This window comes from Anser anser (assembly GCF_964211835.1).
Source record: "Anser anser genome assembly, chromosome: 13".
NCBI classification, from domain to species: domain Eukaryota; kingdom Metazoa; phylum Chordata; class Aves; order Anseriformes; family Anatidae; genus Anser; species Anser anser.
The window spans coordinates 18768574-18788295 of NC_139734.1; the positions used below are offsets into that span (position 1 = coordinate 18768574).

At 36.4% G+C, this 19722-nt stretch overlaps 1 protein-coding gene across 29 annotated transcripts in view; it reads right to left on the bottom strand.

The window, feature by feature from the left end:
* The window catches only part of PCDH11X (protocadherin 11 X-linked), a 490740-nt gene that overhangs the window by 231528 nt on the left and 239490 nt on the right, over nucleotides 1-19722 (bottom strand). Inside the window, exon 6 of one of the 29 annotated variants that reach the window (XM_083797778.1) lies at nucleotides 15164-15228. The exons of 23 other annotated variants lie outside the window; for them this stretch is intronic. In XM_083797778.1, the coding sequence (XP_083653904.1) occupies nucleotides 15211-15228 (18 nt within the window). In that variant the 3' untranslated portion in view covers nucleotides 15164-15210. 5 more of the 29 variants (XM_083797776.1, XM_083797768.1, XM_083797781.1 and 2 more) reach the window with 5 other exon arrangements.

Consider the following 19722-nt stretch of genomic DNA (forward strand, 5'->3'; position numbering starts at 1 on the left):
AAACAAACGCAGGAAAATTTGAGTGAAAAGACCCTGCCCTTGCTGCACAACTACTGGACAAGAGATACAATCCAGCACAAGTACACCTGTGTGGGAACAGAGGCAAAGATTCCTGCCTGTGAACCACCCTTAACACTCCTTACCCTCAGATTCACAGGTACAGGACATACACTTCTGCCCATGGAAACTTTTTGGTACAAGGTGCTCAGACTCAGATACATGTTTGTGCTGTCTGTAAAGGCGTTCTACTTCACTAAAATATTTAGAGATCCCATACGGCAGACCTGTCAAGTTTCACGCAAAAGACTCTAGTCTCTTTCACAAGATGTGCGACACACAGGAGATCAGAGCCACGCCACACACCCACCCCTGGGCCCTGAGATGCGTCGCTGCTGGACGTGCCACGCAAGGTGAGTCCCGATAGAAAAGGCATCCCTCAGAGTTATGGTCCCTCACTGCTATCCTATGGGAACTTCCACACTGGGGATGGGGAAAGCTGATGACCACATAAGTCTTTATGGAACTTCAGTAATTGTAAGGTTCTAACACCTTGTGCAGAGCTGGCACTCCATGCTGCCATAGCATTTATGACCAAATAAATGAAAACATTTCTTATCATAATAGTATGCAGGTTAGCAATGGCAGTGACTGGGTAAGGGAAGTTCCCTCTGATGCCTGAATTGCAGTACTCAAAAAAAAACCAAAACCAACCAAACAAACAAAAAAAACCAACACACTGGTAGTGAGATTACTAATAAAATACTAGTACCAAGCCATGCATTCTTTGCTCCACTGTGGGTAAAAAAACACCATCAAACAAAAAAGAGTAAGAAGTAAAACTGAGAAGCCTTTTTCCTTCTAATCCTGAAATGATGTCCTTAACTGTTCAGAGAATAACAATGAAAATATTTTGCTCAACACAGAATTGCACAGAGCAACAAGTAAAATCTGGCAGAGGTTGGCAATAAAAGCAAAATTTACAATCCATAGCATGCCCATATCTTGACATAAGAATTACTTTTACTGAAGAGGTTGTATATTCTCCAACATAGTCTGAAGCCAAGTTGTTCTACAGATGGCATCTATAATGAAAACAAACTCTAGCAAATATAAGACAACTTCAATATTAGAGCAAAGCACCATGAGGAAAAAATGCAAAAGCAAACATTTATTGCCAAAAATCATTTAACAAAGCATTGCATGCACAATGCCGTAGAGCTGATACCATACACAAGCACACTATGCATATTTGCAAATACACCTTTTGCCAAAAATTAAAACAAAGTAATGGAAAGATTTCTTCAGTTAGTATGCAGTTCAAGTTCAAGGTGAATTTAAAGTCCTAAATTACAGGAGGTAGAAGGTGTCAACAAAATTTACTGAGATAATAAATTAAATATGCTGAAAATCTGAGGAATTTCTAGAATCTAAAGTTAATTTTAGTGTAAGATGCAGGATACAAAAAACATATTCTCCTGTTTGTCTAAACAAAATCTCCATGTATCTAGCAATTATTTTCCTTCTGCCCTTTGTTAAGAAAAGTTGTAGGGATTTAAAGGATTGATGTAAATGAAAAAAAAAGTTTCCTCACAGAATTTTTAAGAATAACTTCACATCCTAATTTTGCAACAAGACTTATGAGAGTGCCTTTACTGAGCATAGTTAAATCATCAGTAACTGTTTTCAAGCCACAGATCTTAATGTATTCTTACACAAACAAACTAAGAACAACATAAATCGTTTGATTATCTTAAAATGTCAAATAAGTACGCTAGATCTTTTTCTAAGCCAAGATTCCCATAACTGGGAGGATACGTTGAAAGAACAACAATGAAGAACATAAAAGCATTTTATGCAAAGGTGTGTGAATATTGGCTATTCCTAATAGTCAACTGTATAGTGGTTTTACATAGCCTCTCTTCCATCATTTTAAATTTGTACTGTTTTTATTTTCTACTTTCATTGCATATTCATTTTGCTCAATGTCAATTGAAAATTAATATGTTCAACTGATGGTAGAAGGACTTCCTTCTCCCCTCTTCTTCTTCTTAAAATCTACTTTATTCTTGCTTTTCCATTATTGTAAAACTTCAGGCTGCAGTAGATATCATGTTCTGTAGCATATATTTGGCTCTAATGAATCACAGCCTTTCACAACCTGGGTGAAATGAGTCATCATAATGACACCTTTTTGCTACACTATATTATCTGCCAGCAGGATCCCAAATGGCAGTACTTGCCATAATACAGCTGCTGCTGCTATTCTCAGTCCTTACGAGAAAGGGACAAATAAGGAGATTTTATTATTTGTAGTACTCATGGAAGAAAGCACAAGAAGTCTTTTTCATGACCCAAGGAGTTCTAGAAATTGGCTGCCCTGAGATGTACCATCTCAAATGCACAACAATAAAAACACATATACAAGCACTCACTACAATATACAGAATTGCTTATAGAGAAACTTCATTCCAGAGGAATTCTAAAGTATGTTGATCTACAATATCCTTATCTGTGGGCATAACATCATACTATTTTACTCATTATACAGTATATATAAAAATCTGTGCAAGTATCAAAGACAGTGTGAAGAAAAAGGTATTAGGAGAGGGAAGGAAGCAAATATTCTAAGAACAAATAAAGAGCTTTTTTTCATTTCTTTATTTTTCATGCTCTGCTTTTCAATATGATCAGCAGAGCAAGATCACTTGTGAAATGTGTTTTCTATATTATAAATTCTTTATATATCCAAGTATATTAATATAGAGTATAAGCGTACAAAAAATCATAGTCATGAATATTAAATGATGGTATGTAAAGCCCACACCTTCAGTTACAATTTAACCCTACTATTAAGCCTTTAGTAACAGAAAACAGTATATGTCTATTCATTTCCATTCTAACAAACTGGAACTGCACCAAAACACATGCAGACAAAACTTGTGTTTTGTGTACCCTCCTGTGTGACAAAGTGCTATCAACACTATGAAAAAAAGGAGACAAAAAATAAACATATTTGTAAAAAGACATTACATAAGCCTTTTAAGAACTTGCAGCAGTGTCAAAAATCTAACAGCAATAGTTAGCAAACAGTTTTAAAAGTAATTTATTTTCTGGGAACATTTAATCTCGATATTTCTGTTCTTTGTGTTCTGTTTCCATGCTGTTATATAAATTTAGCTTTCTTTATTCATTTGGTCTATGCTGAGACTTGCATTGTTTACAATATCATTTAAAATGAGCACATCATCCTAGAGTGGACTCTTTTCAGACTAATAATTTTGAACTCCACTTAAAATTCTCAAAATTCTGTATGCAATCATTTTGTGGTGAGTGTTGATGAATAACAAGAATGCAAAAGACTTTTTTTTTTCAGTTAGTGAAGCCAAATAAAACTTTCAGTCAATACCAACATTTCTTCACAATTGTAAATTGTCCTTATATTTTTGCTGTACAGCCTAATATAACATAGCTGACAGATTTGAAACTTCATTAAGAAAGGAGAAAGGGGAGTGTAATAACAGCAGCTAAGGTTTAATTTTATGATCTTCAAATTATTTCCAGTTACATGTCATAATATGCCTGTATTAAAAAGGATGCTAGTCACCTTTTCTTCATGTAATAATTAGGTCATATAATTTAATCCAGTACTATTACAACAAACACAGCTTTGAAGTTGAGTTCATTCGCTCATAAAAGATTCTGGCACTCGTATTTTCCCTCTATTTTTAAGAGGTTTTGTGGAAAAATGAGCCTTGATCAGAATCATGAAAACATACTGTAAGAGGTGAGTGAATGCTGCATAAAATCCAATTCGCTTGAATTTAAAAGACATCTACTCCAGTCTTCAAGACAGTTCTTCTCTCCATGCTGCCAAGGAATGTCTTCTGTGTGTACAAATTCTCATGGACAGTGACTTCCAAATTCTCCTTTCAGTACAAGCATACCGTAAGGAAAAGGAGTGTGCTTTTACACAGGAAAAGGACAAAGGTCTTAAAGCCCTCTGAAGAGAACCAGGGACTTAAATGAGCCACACAAAGAGGTATAGCCCCTTTTAGCTCTAGTGAACTTAGATACAAAAGGTACAGTTTCTGTTTGCTTATTCTAAGCACCTAAAGCTTTAGAAGTTTTATCAAATCCTCCTTTTGAGACACATGCTTCGCCAAGCAGTACAGGCAGCAACACCAACTGAGCCGAACAGCTCAGATTTGAATGTGATGAAGCAAATAACCAAGGCAAACAGTTCACTGCCTCACAGAGTTAAACTGAAAAAAAAAAAAAAAAAAAGAAAAAAAAAGGAATAGCAAACACCATGAAGGAAAACAACAAAACTTGCTTTCAAACAAACTTTGAATTGAAAGGGAAGTTACATTCACTATGAAAATTACAATTATTTGCAAAGCTCAATTTCAATAACAAAGTATTTGATTGTGCTGTTTTTACCTCAGATTGTGCCTTTGAACTACTCTCTGCCTCACCTCAATCAGATCTGATTCACCTAATCACTTGGTCAAGACTAGAACTCAACTTTTCAAAAACGTGTTCATTTCATGAACAAGGTGCAAAGCAGTTTTTCCATTGACTTCGTTTGCACTGTTCATAAGTACCCACCATAAGAAAGGCTCCTACACTCTTGTTTTAGATTGCTACTAGGAACAGGAAGCCATCCACTCTTCTGAACAAAAGCATGATTTAGAAAGAGCACAGTTCTAACACTACCTTGAAATGAACAATTTGGATCGAAGTGGTACTTTATGTATATATAAGGTAATTATATTGTTCTACCAGATGAATTATCCCATGTATGATTAGCCTGCTTCAAATATTTAATCGACGTCCAAAACTCATTTGCTTTTAATAATGCTTTCAATAATCTTGCCCCTGGAATGGCCTTAAGTGAGTTTTTAATGCATGGGCAAGGCTGCTTTATACCCTGGTACTTATAAGAGCTAAGTGATATCCTATGAATACTCAAAACTCGGAACCACTTATAAAATCACATACTATTTGTGCCTTAGAAGGTTTAATTTGCAAACATTTAAATGCTCTATTTGTTTTTAGAAAATTACTTATAATGTTTATTTTTTAAAAATTGCAGAGATTTACTATAAACATTAATGATTGATAAACATAAACATTAAGCATTGATAATTCCAACAGATTTTCATGCTTTTGACAAGCCATTTTTGCTTGAAAGAGTTTAAATAGACCTCTGGAAAATGTACACAACTCCCTGAAATCCCATTTATACCAGCTTCTTTGTGATGTGAAATTATTATTCCAGTTGCCTTAGTTACATCATTTCAGTATCTTAAATATGGATACCCGTGGCTTATCTCTACATATAGATTTTAGAAAATTCATTATTTTTCTGTGCATGGAGTCTTTATTTTCTGAATGTTGCTTGCACATTGGTGGCTTCATTTACTTCTGTACTTAGACCAGATAAGAGAGAGCCAGTGAACTTGAAGAATTTCTCTGGAAGACTTACACAAAAAATGGTCTTCCCAGCTGGAGGTCTGAAATACACAGCATAAGATATATTTCCCTATTTTCAAGTAGCCTGGCATATTTGCTGTTAATGCTATGACAAAGTTCCTCTGTGGCTATACAAAATCAGGTACAGCACTATTTTCTAATTTACCATTTTATCACACATCTGCTCAAACTTCATGAATAAGCTGAGGAACAATGAGGAAATTGCAACCAGACATTTTTCCATGCAAAAAAATGAATAAACATATTACAAATCCTTAATTTCAATACTTTTTTTTTTTCCATTGGAGAGGTTGGGGTGTGGGGATATGTATGACCCAGCAAATGGAATGCCAAATCACCACAGAGAGATCAAACTGTAACAAACCATCTGGCTTTGAATATACTCCCGAAGTCAGGTTAAGTTTATTAAAAGCTTTAAACATTTATAAATCTCCAGGGAAACATGACTTTAATGCATAACATTTAAAGTCAAATCATTGGTGTAATAGACAGGCTCCTTCCTGTAACCTCCTGGGATCAGACGCTGGCTCAGATGCTGAACTCCTTTATCATCCTCACTCTAATTGTAGCCCATCTTGAAGTGATTAGATCTATTGTTAGAGCAGGCCTTGTCAGCAGATAGGACAGTGATTAATAGAAATTTCTCTTTAATTCCTTAGGATGTAAAAGTCTAAAGTAACAGTTTCGCCCTAGATCCCAATTATTAGGTGATTAATGAAATTATAATTGCTACCCTTTGGTTCACATTCATCACTAGGTTTACTATTAATCATTAGTGGTAAAGCACAGGAGAAATGAAAATATTTTATAAGTGCTATACTATGGATACATGGGAGAAACAGAAATGGGTCAGGAAAATGTTCTCCAATGCACCAGGCTGGAGCAAATGTGTATTACTAACAACTTAACAGTACTGATAGTTCAAGTGAAGGTCAAACTTGCTGGTAGGAATCATTTTCTGCCTGATGACAACAACAGCTACCACCTTACCCAGCACTTGAGAGACACATACAGACCACTTGGTCAACAAGGTAGAAAAAACAGTTTGTAGCTACCCTGACAGTTAATGTAATGATCAAACCCAGCAATAGGATTCCCTTCTGAGTGTTAAGAATTTTTCTTTTAAAACCACTCAACCCAGAAACCACGTCCATCGCGTGTGCGTGTCTGCGTGCAGCCGGTCTTGCACCGCTGGACCTGCCCTCCGGACACCGTGCAGCCACCCCGCAGAGCAGCCGCCCCCTTCCCACCCCATGCCCCAGCGCTTCTACTCGCTGCTGCCTCTTGGATATTTCTTGGGCCAAGTTTTCCAAGCCTGGTCATTCCCAAATGACATGTCACAGTGGCCAACATGGTTCCAACACTTCGGAATTGAGCAAGTAATACTTAGGTATATAAAATACACAGTTGTTGAAGAATAAATAAATCCAACTGCTTTAGCCCTGTAGCATTAATGTAAGGAAAGGTCAGATCCAAGCTGTTTTTCCTCTTCTTGACTGATCAGATTTTACAGAAAGAATCATTAGTTTGGCACGGCATGGCACGGCCCGGCAAGGCAAGGCAAAGAGACTGATAAGAATGACTGAGGCTCCTTTATCTCCTTTGACATGAGCTGCTATTTAGGATCCTAGGGCTCAGCTGCCCTCACCCTCCCACATAGGCTGCAAGAGCAGGAAGGGAGGTTCCCTTGGATGCACACAGACCCCTGATCCCGTGCTCCCAGACAGAAACCAGGCGGAGGAAGGAACAGGGCTGTATCCTTTTCTCCTGTGCAGCCTCTGCTCGTCAGCATTGCAATACATATTCATACACTGCAGCTACAAGGTGTAATGTAAATGACTATTTGCTTTGCGCTGATCTATATCAGGTGAAAAATCACTGTAATTTAAATCTCATTTGTTTATATAATAAAGGATTTGTTTATAGTGAACTTGATGCTTTACCTCAGCCACTTGAAATTTCATTAAATAAAAAATCACTTGTAAGACTGTCTAGCTAAGTCTGAAACAGCAAGTCTGCCACATATGCCCTCTCCGTATCAACATCCAAAGCATATAAACTATTCTCTGTGTCTACTTGCAGAAAGTAATGATTTCTGTGACCAGACTTTTTTCATGTGTCTAAAACTCTTATTGCTTGTACCGTTTTTTCAGTGCAAAATTAAGCAAACAATGCTCAACTTTTATCTTGTGAGTTTTACAACACAGATTGGGTGGGGACAATAATGCCCGCTAATTTTCATAGGATTAAGTTTCATTCTCACAGGGAAAATAAAAGACCTTACTGATCTTTGATGTAATTCATATGAGCGTATGACAAAGTGTGCTAAACTGTGTAAGAGAGAATAATAAATAACTACAGTGTGTGACAGAGTGGGAATAAAGCACTGCAGAGCTGTATTACACAGCCCAATCAGACAGTTGGGTCACTTAATGTATGAGCTGAAGGCTGGAACATCAATCTTGTCAGCTGTCGTGACATCCAGCAATGCGCACCCCCAGGAACTCATGGTTCCTCAGCTTGGTGAGGATGAAAACAAAAACATCTCAGAAATTCACAGATTTCAAATCAGTTCAATTTCAAATCAATTCAAATCAGTCAATTATTTCCACATTTATTCCCTATAAACCAGGGATAAATTCTATTCATAATATTAATACTATTCATATTATAATAGTATTTATGAAATAGCATCAATGATATCTAATCATGAAATTGGACACTAACATCTCTAGTTTCTATCTGTAAGCTAACCAACATACATATCTATAAATTGGGTATAGCTATCACAGATTTCTCCTACTGCAAATTATAAAAAAGTTGCTTCTGCACCATTTCATAATCTGAGAAACAAATACCAAATAGATACTAGAAAGATGCTGACTTTTTAATCCTGAAGTTTTTCTAAAAAATGACAAACATTTTTATTCCTCATTCTGATTTCCATAGGAGAACAAAGCATTTTGTTCCTTTTTTCCCAGTTGTAGATTAATAATTACTTCACAGTCAGATAATAAATACAGCATCACCTAAACGTTAGGAGAGATTTTCAAATCATGTCATGGTTGTGCTCATTCATTCCTATTGGTGAGATGACATTTCTTTGCACTAATATTTAGACTAATGATGTATCATTTAAAGAATTCCTTTTCTAGTAAAGTTCACAAATTTTCTTACTCTGAAAAATATGCTGTCTGTTTAATATGGTAAGCAACATATTACACAGGAATCTCTTGAAAATAAGTCCATATACATCAGTCATACAAACAATTCACATACTCTTCATTTCTGTTACATACACGTGAACATAGCAATTTTACTTATTTGGTATTGTGAAGGAAATCACATAGACTTATTTCACAAGAATAGCAGAGCTATTTTACAGATATCACAACACATAATTTACTCTTCGCAAGTAGAAATTACTTTGTATAGGTTAATCACATATATAAAAATAAGAATTGAGGATCACCTCAATATACTCCTTTCTGGATTCCTTAGCAAACTGGTAATTGTCTGTTTCATTAACTATGTAAAGGCTCTATATATGAAATGTGAAGTTACTAGTTGGAGAAATTATTTGTGGCCGCTGGTTCATAGTCCAAATGCAACATGGTATTGCAGGTGCACTGGTTACATAAAATAAGCTAACTAGTTATATAAGCAGATGTACCATAGAAAGATGCACTTAAAAAGAAGCCCAAATTCAATAACTTTTTGAACAGATTAACTCTAGGGAAACAGTGGCTTTCTAAATAATACAGAACATGTTATAAAGGGTCACATTTATACTGGCTTTAACAGACCCAGGAGGGAAACTACATTAGTTGTCTTTGATCTATTGGCCTATATTAAACAGTGATGTCCTGGAGCACTGGGAAATGTTCTAATTTATTCCTGGAAAATATGTATGCATATTGTCAGATGGAACATTCTTTATACTGTGGCAGTCTATTATATGGGAAGGATTTAAAAAAAGTAAAATGAAACAGAGAAGTACATCATTCGTCCAAAATTGAACAGAATAGCTGGCTAAATTGCTGAGAAGCAATTTTGATTGAACTTCTTTGCATCAGGGTATTCACTTCATTTTGTCCAAAAAATGCTCCTTTTTAAGCTCAGAAGCAAAGTAAAAAAGGGTGCATAATAAGTATCTAACTTCAGATCACAGATATTACAAGAGAAAATAAGATTTCACAATAGATATTGAAGTATATGAAGGTTCAAGCAAAGAACAGAACATGAGTTACCACTCCTGAATCAACACACAGAAGCTTGCTGGGCTCTTACAGGTACTTGGGGTCTGAAGGTTCAAAAGAAGGAACATCATGACATGAACTGTATGAATTTCACTACAACCCGAGGAAGATATACTAAAGCAGAGCTGTAGAACCTTTGCAGTCTTGTATCCAGTGGTGATGTTCACAAACTTCCTGAATTTTCAAGAGTTACAACCATACCAGAAGTATTCGACCTACACCAGAAATTCCACACACATACCAGCATTGTTAAGAGTTCTGATAGCAAGAACAAAGAAAAATAATTAAATAACACAAAACACAAGACTCTCTCCCAACACTGTCAAAGAGATAGAGCTCTGCTCTCAAACACTAAGTATGTAATTTTGAGCACAAATATAACAGAAGAAAAAGAAATCCCTTTGCACATTCTGAAATTTCATTTTCCCTCTTTTCCTTTATGCTAACACTGCCCTGGATCTTTACAGCTTTTATTTACATGATACTTTCTGTAACAGGAAATATTGCACACATCTGTTTCTAATCAGAACTTAAGACTATTCCATCAATGGGAGCAGTTTGCATTTATACCATCACTTTTTTTCTCTCTCTTTTTTTCTTTTTTTTTTTCCTAAGACAGGAATGTGAGCATTTGATGCTGGCCAGGGTAGCCGTGGACATGAATAGCAGTCTAACAGCCACCCTCTGCATACAAAAAGTGTATCCCTTGGTACTAGATGAAATTCTAATCAGAGTTCCCTCACAACACAGATATTGTAGGTGTGCTGTGCTAGTCATTTCTGTTATTATAAACGACCTTTCAGGAATTGAAAAAATTGTAGCTTGTCAGCTGAGACTTGTAATCGTTACCCATTCAGCTAAAGGATTTAACAGGTCTGCTTGTAAAGGGAGAAAAAATAGATTCCCTTCTCGCTAATCTCAGAAAGACACAAGTGGTCTAAATTAACAATTACCTTAGACATTGAGGGAGATTTCTAATAACACTGCATTAGAATGAAATTTAGTATATTCTGATGGGAATTTAATAACCACAATCAACTGTAGCCTGACCAGAATATGTGCAACACTTCAATCACGAAAGAACCAGCAATGATTTTTGTCTCCTCCCTGAAGTGCTGTCCCAAAAAACGCTGGTGATTCTCTGTCTGGGTTACGTGTGCTTTGGTTGTGCATTTAGTGGAGCCAGCTCGACCATACCAAGGGTTGAAGGGTCACATGAAATAATACAAAAAGGTGCACACCCTAAAGCAAGTAGAGGGGACTTGATAAATTTACTATAGAAAAAAAAAGAAGTTGAATATCCTAGGAAACCCAACAGGGTTTCCAGTGCCTGGTACTGTTATTATGGTCTTAAATGGGAAGTTACTTTGACATATTCCCTTAAGATAACTCCAAATTGCTCCTTAAAATGTAGTGAGAAAGACAGTTTAAACTTTCAGATCTTTAACTACATATATGCTCATGTAATCTGTATAACACTTGTTACTGTTTTCACATGTAAAGGGAACTTTTATTGGGAATCTAAAGTGTAAGTTACATTATTAACATTTCAAAATATTTAATAGGCTTTCTAGATGATAACCTATATTAAAAACAAACATTCAGGAAGAATTCACAGTACAAGAAGACAACTATGCAACCAGCAATGAAAAAAAGTATAATAAGGAACTTGTTTAATAGTAAAACCATTGAGTTTGCCTATCGGGGAAGAAAAGAAAAAAAGAAGGTAACTCTGTTAAGCATAGCCTTGGAACAGTAAATCATCTTCAAAATGAAACAAGGGAAACCTAAAATCTGTGCAATTACCTCAGTTCATTAGATTATTTCTGAATTCTCAAAACAGCATTCTCTGCAGAGGGCCTTAGCCATGACGGCTGCACAGAGCAGCCTTTTCTTCCCTGCTCTCTCCTGTGTTACTCCTGCTGCTACAACCACAGCACTGCTGTCAAAGCAAGTTGAAATCACACTGTCCACTTAGTCATAAAATCGGAGCTACCTTTCCTTTACATGGAGCGCTTCATACTCTAGTAAGCAATACAAAAAGCATGAAGTGCTCCACGAAGAATGGCTGTGTAATAAAAGTATAATTGAAATGGCTCTGCCGCTGCCTCATTTCATCACTCACACTGGCCTCTGCTTGTTAAATTTTAAGATCTCTTGGGAAACCAGTGCATAATATAACTACACTCCAGAGTGTCAAAACAACCACAGCTATGATTTATCTCACGCATGACATCGAGGGACTATTTTAAAGTAAAGATTTTACCAGTAAAAACAAGCTCTTAAACTTTCACACTTCCCTTAATTTAAAGAAGGCAGCCAAAAAATTCCTGAGGAACTTAAGGAACTTTTAGACTTTCTGTTGTCTTTGCCTTCTGGTAACTTTTAAGCAGCAAGTGTTCTTACTCTTTTTTTTGCATATCCAAACTCATTATAAGAAGAAAAAATAATATGGGTCTCTTGATATACGATTAGTTTAAGAAAAAGAGCATCAACAACAAAACTATCAAATGAAAACAATTCAAATAAATTAAAAATCTAATGAAAATTTCTAAAACAAAGAATTTCTAAGAAGTCTTGTGAATTAGCCTTGTTTCCATTCAACACACAGGGATTGCAAATATGATATAAAATAGGCAGTTACCACTCTCTTAGCTGACAGAGGAAAAAAAAAAAATCCATATTTGCTGTATCTCCTTGTATCTCTTCACTGGCTTCTACAATTAAACTAGAAAATCTTTAAAACCACAAATAGCATTTGAAAAATTCCTTCTAACCTCACACCCCACTGTGGCAAATAAGATAACCAGAGAATATTTCTTGATATTTTTTTCTAAGGAAAACTAATACATGCACGGCAGCAGAGCAGTTTCTTCATTTGGCATTCATTTCCCTGTAAAGTCTGCCACAGTCATACGATGTTACCTATAGGAAACACCACATAAAATTTATTTTGTCTAGGCTTAATTAGCAGTTATACATTTAGTTCCATCCACTCTGCACAGAAGCCTTGATTGCTATGCAATAATGCCTAGAAGTCAGTAATAGGCCATATAACACACCATATTACTTTTTCCTTTCTATTCCAATATTTTACTGCAACTATGGAAGATTTATAATTTCCGGTATGCTTTTATTCTGAGGCAATTTCTTCTTTGTGTTAGGAAACTGTAGCTAACTCTAGGGCAAGCATCCCTAAGAAGAACATTCAGAAGAATACAAATACGATGATTGTAAGCAATTTTTCCCCACCTGCTCTCGCCCCATAAAAGCTGACCAAAATATCAGAACAGGTTAAAAAGTGACCAAAGTCTGCTTCCCTTCAGGATACTATATCTGACATTTTGTTCAGTGCAATCCAGCTACAAGTATGTGTCAGAAATAATGTATGCATCATGATACTCCAACACTGTATTGCTGAGAAAAATAGTAAGAGTAACACAAATTACAAGGGAGATTAAATCATATTTTTGAAAAATTCACCAAAACTAGTAGTAGGCACTATTATTATTATTATTATTATTAGTGGTTTTACTATATGTTCCTTGCAGGTCTATAAAGTGAAAACTTCAAGTCATGACTACTATTGATCACTTTGTATTCCTCAATGTATTCGTGTATTAACTGACATAAAAAGAAATGCATTTCCTAGCCATTGATAAGAGAAGAGGACAGCAAGCTGTCACTGTTAAATCTGGTTACTAGGTCCTCTTCATTCTTCCACAGTGTTGGCAATTAGTGCTCAGTCCTCAGAAGGTGGCAGAACCACAAAACAACAAAGTCAGATCAATGCATAAAGAAACATGCAATTGAAGTCCTGTGAGAGTCTCCATAGTGTAAGCACACCCTATCTATTCCCCCTATTTTCTACATAAATTTAAACAATCAAAACCTTGTAGTCTAAAACATATTAGGGAAGTAGAAATCAATGAAAGCTTTGTTATTTTAAGAAAGCAATTCTAAATAGTCTGAAATATTGCCTCCTTAAAACTTCAGTTTGCATTTTCATGCAATTGTGCGGTGAACTCTTTAGCTATAGAAGAAAAACAAATGAGTTGTGTGGGTTTTCTGTGCTATGTTCTCTGTAGAACAAAATGAATATGGCTTCTTTCACTTTGCATGAAGAGCATTGCTCATTATTTAACTATAACAAAATGAGATTTTTATTGTTAGAGAATCTAAACTTTTTCTGAACTCTGCAGTTGTCAGATAGATAGACTGTAATGATCAAGATCTCAAGGTCAGAAATATAAAGAACTGAGTAAAACTGTAATTTCACGCTGTGAAACAGTCTCTGAGAATACTGGCCCCTGACATATAATGCCATGAAAGAAACAACAAACTTTCATTTCTGATTTAAAGAGTATAAGTTTACTCACAGATGCTTGGCTATCTCCTTAAGTTTTAGAGCAGTATATCCAGCCTTTACCACTTGACAACATTTAATAGCCTACACCCCAATGATTGATTTTATTCAGTTGTGTTTTTTTCTCCTCTTCAACTCAGGTATTTAGCTTATAGCTGGATCAGCTTGACATTGCATCTGTCATACCTAAACAATCTTATTCAGAAGCATGTATTGTCTGAAACCATGTTCGTTTGGTCTTCTGCCCTATTGTTTTGTGTGCTCCCTCCTAAGGAACCAGTTTACCTTGTTTCTGATTACAGTATCACCTAACCTGTTTCATACCTTCTCCTCATTCTGTCTCTCCCCATCACCATTCCTGCTCCATGTGCTAGGTGAGGGAGCTTAGTTTATATGGAATAGATGAGGAGCAACTATTTCATATGTAGGAAAAGACTTCTTCAGTAACTGCTCATCTCCCAGCTCTCATAGGTAGTTCCCAGCTTTTTCTCTCGGTTCTTTCTAGGTAGTTCTAGCATGAGGATTTATTCCATATAAACATCAGTTTATATTGCAACAGAGGAGCAAAAATCTTTTTCTAATTCAGGAAAGGTGCTATAAAAAATTGATAGAAAAGTTGCCTGAGTAGAGTGCAGTTGTCAAGCGTGATTGGATTACTTTACCATGGTTAGCAAGAACGATTCATTCCTTCTAAGAGGAAAACTATTTTTTCATTAAGTGAACTCTTGTATAATACAGCAGCATATCTCTGCTTCTTAGAGTATATGCAATGCTTGCTATCCATGTTTCCAACTGAGTTGTTTACTTTCTCTCAAACCCTCAGCCTGGCAGAGCTTGTGAACAGACTGCCTCCCTGACAAGCAGAGTTCCACATATATGAAAGAAAGAAGCAATTCTGAAGGAAGCACATCTGAAAGAAGCAAGATAAAATAGTGATGGCACAATTATTTTTATTTTATCAAGTTGCTGTAAAACTGCCAAGCCCAGAAGCCTTCCATTTTAGCAATGTTCTGAGAATAAATAAATAAATAAAGCAACCTACTCCCCCTTGTTTCTTCTCTTTAAAAGAAAGTTCAGATGCTTCTTGAGTCACAACACCTGTAAATCCTGAAACAGAGAGAATGGAATAGATCACAAAGCATCATTACTTTATTTAAACAGACAAAGATCTGTGTTTGACATACATATGAACACAGTTACAGAAAAAAGCAATCAGAATTCAAAAGGACTAAGAGCTTTGTTCTCACCGAGACCTGACTGCCTTGTCCCACTCACCTCATACGCAAACTGCTGAACACAAACGTAAAATTGGCGGATACAAATGATAAGAATAAACTGTGACTAAGAAAAGTTTTACGGGTCTTGACAAATGATCAATAACATTCAAAAACGAAGTCCAGAAGGAGAAAATCATAACTCACATATGCCAGGGGATCACTGCAAAGACCAGTTTTTACTATATGGAAAAATGGCAGAAGACAGCAAGGAAAAAACAATGAAATACAAGAGAATAGACAAGGAAGCAACATTCATCTTTGATTACAGAGAGTACATTAATTTTCAGAAAATAAAATAATCAGAAATTTTGTAAAGTAATAACATTCTCAAAACAAAATAAAGATACCACCAGTTTTAGAGTAGAGTTTCTTCCTTTTCTTCCACAAAACAACGAGATATAAAAAAAATCCTAAGTAATACTTCCATACTTTCACTCATTTGTATAAAGTTAGCAAGAAGAAGCACAACCAGAACAACATTAAATTTTAGAAGCACGCTTATGCCAGTTACAGGCCTGGTCTTCTACCGACACATCTGCTAGAACAACCCCTTCATCTGTAGAATGCCTGCCTAGACAATCAAATACTTGTGAAGTGAGATACAGCAAAATAGTGGTGTATATATATATATATATATATACATACACATGCACATATATATATACTGAATCCATATTAAAAGCATTCTTTAGATCCATCAGCACTGGCTGTTGTCCTGATTAAAAGCCAGCATTAGAACAACGTAAGTGTAAGATACACATCTCAGGTGCAAATTGAATTTATTTCCCATTAAAACCAGGGACTGGATTTTCATAGTCCATAGTTAGGTTGCACATAAATACCCAGGAAGCCATGCAAGATCCTCTAGCAAACACATGTTCTGTGTTAAACATACAGAATGAAGAAGATATGTTATCACGTTATCTGAACCACAGACCCAAGAACAACAGTGATCTGGAGGGTAAATTCTAAGAAATATTGAACTTTATAAATTTAAGTACAGAATATTACCAGATAAACAACCCAGTACTAAAATTGTCCACACGTTATAAATAGTTAAGGAATTGTTAGTATCTCAGGATTAAGAAGATACTGCCCTGAAAACCTTGAACTGCAAAATGAGCACCTAGAACTAATCTTGGCCATCATATTTACTAATTGTGGGCACCTCAGGAGGAAGTTTCCACAAGTCATGGCGACAGGAGCAAACACTCATGGCAACTTGACTATTTAATATGAATTCTTGCCTAAGAGTGAAGAGGAATTTAGATTAAAATCCTGAGGGAGAATGGCAACACATTGAGAGGGTATGACGAATTAAACATAAGGCACAATTTCTCTCTTGTTTCATAGTTTACGCCATGCATCCTGCAGTCATATAGCGAAATTCAAGTGTTCTGCTACTGGTGAAAATTTATGGATTTAAAAACAAAGCAGTAGAATAAGTATCTTTTCAGGAATGATGAATTCTACTACAAACACCAACGAGTGTCATCGTGTTTGCAACATTAATTCCTTCCTGTGTCTGAGCTACTTCTAATATCCATTGGTGTTAGAAAAGCAGCATAATGCACAACAAATCTATTTACTATCCTTGTGTGGTATTTGGGAAAGTATAGAAGCATGTCAAAAGAAATTCAAACTATAGAGTACTGTTTTGGTCATCATTTTCCAAATGATGGTGTTGGTCTGCAACACCAAAATCTACTATCTGGAACCTGGCATTCTTTTCTAATAGTATTTTCCTTAATCTAGCTTCATAAATAAACAGATCAATTAGACTTGGCTTGTAAAATTCTTATTCATAATAGTACAGAAGAAGGTTGTATGATCATTGCAAGACAGAGTTCATGCATGATATATCATAAATGATATAGACTGAAAAACTACCTTACATCATCAAAAAAAGACTTCATGTCTCCTAGACGGAACAGGACAGATGGCCTGGAGAATTTAGTTACCTTATTTTGATGTGAAAACCATGTTGTGCAGATGCAAGTCACATCTAATGAGAAATATCTCTTCTCAAAGCAACTTTTATTAATGTAGTCAAAGTAAAATTTGCATTTCTATTATCGAAGTTACCCATAGACACCCAAAGTATTTCCTCTGTCACCATTCATTTTCTTCTTGCAGTCTTCTTTACAAACCTTTCATTCATTATGCTAATTTTGTATCTTATAAATAAGTACAGATTTTGAGTCGGTATGAAAAATTTGAAGATTCTACTTAAACATATTCTACTGAAAAGCTATAAATTACATAAGAATGACATCCATTCAATTCTTCAGGAAAAAAAATGATGGTATTGGTAGATATTGGGATTCATTTTTTGCATTCACATATAAGCCACAACATCTCCTGGCTAGATGGTAGATTAAAATATTTTAGTTTCTAAGAGAAAACAAATACTGTTACAAAAACCTGTGCTGCTGGAAGATGACAGAGGCCGGGCCAGACAGACGGACAGAAATGGCTTGGAATCATCTTCCAGCTGCTGCCAGAACAATCTCCCCTTTCTGTTGAAAGTCCTTCTGGGTATGTATTACTGCTATTATTTTCATGATCTGGTTGAAAATCAGCAGCTGCTGCTGCTGTGCTGTAATACGCAATGGGAGGACAGGTGACACAGAAGAAAGAGCTATGCAAGAAGGTCTTATTTGTTGAACTATGACAGGACACACTTCCTTCCCTACACATTGCACAGACACTTGGCTGTAGATCAGGGGGCTTCTGCAAGGGAGCCGTGTGGCCAAGCTGGACTTGACACAGCACAGCATTGAAATCCGCAGTTAAAAGCAACCAGAACAGGCAAAATCTCCACAGTGCTTTTTTATCCCCTCCCTGTTTGCAGTCCCTTGCAGATCAAGCCAACCAATAAAATCTTAATAAGAAGTTTTCAAGAGGCTGGCCAGGCTCTGCAGTACAGGATGTTCTGAAGAGGCAGGCAAAATTTACCTGCAGCTTTTCTTTCTGTGTGCGTAAGGGGCACGGCCTGAGGAGACAACAGGGTAAAACCACTGCAGGCAGGGAGAGAAAAGCGAGCAGCCCGCAAGGCTGGTGCTGCGCTGGGTGAAGAGCTCAAAGCAGACATGGTGCCTACCTGCTCTGAGCGGACTCCTGTCTCCTTTCAATAATTAATACACAAATGATACCAGTTTATACAACTTATAATAAGCTACTGCAAATGCTGAATATAATGTGATAATCTTCCCTTATATGCCTCGTTATTTATTGGATTCTTTCTCAAAGGCAGATGGAGAGAACAGTGGTGTTAATCTCGTTTGGGCTTTGAATGGATATGTAATATCCATTACTGGATAGCCACTGGGGCACCAAGTTGGAACATATCTGCTTTATATGCAATACTTTTCAGCCAAAAAATTAATCAGCCCACAAAACATCCTTCAAGAAAAACAACTGATTTTGTAGCTGAGAAACTGACTGAGGGCAAGTGACCTGGCAACAGCAACTGGGAGAGGCATAGACCACAGTCTGAATACACAATAATAATATAACTTTACGGACTGATGAAATACCTTATTTCAATTAAAAAAAAAAAAGTCTAAAAATTATTTCCAACAGCAAATATACACAAACTACAGTCTGATCAGAGTACAATGATGGCCCTTGCTGAGACTGTGAGTAATTGCTGCTATTTGCCCCTCTTCCCTGAAAGCTGATACTGGGTTTTGTTCTTCTTCCATTAGGATCAGTAGTAAAATGTTCAGTGGTACAGGATCAGGACCAGTGTGGACGACCTCCATGTGAACAGCTCCCATGATGCATCTAGTGCCTGCTTCTGCTAGTTCTGTGATACGGAACCTTTTATGGCAGTCTTTGTTTGCTATCCAGGAAAATCAAATTTGTGTAGCTAATTCATCAGGAGGGAAGGCATTCTTATTAAACCTTGTATGAGTTGATAGAAAACAAAAAAGCAAGCAAAACAAATAATAGTAATAACAATAACACCACCACCACCAAGAAAAAGTGGATAAAAGATTTCTAAAGGCATTAGAGTGGGAGAGAAAATCCTCAGGAGATTAACAGACCGTTAAAAGCCCAACACCTCCAGAATCACACCCTCACACACCCACTCTTCATGCAAAGGTCCTCTCCGAAGCTGATACCATTTTTACGGTTTAAAACACAACACTGGAAAGCTTTTATTATGTTCATGCTTTCCTAAAGCTTTACAGACTGCTCCTTTTATTCGGCGATGCATCAATACACCCGTCAGCTGCGGCAGTTAGGAAGATGTTGCTGTTCCCAAGTACAACTTCAGCCTTCCAGCACCGTTAACTGCTCTGCGAGGGACATCGAA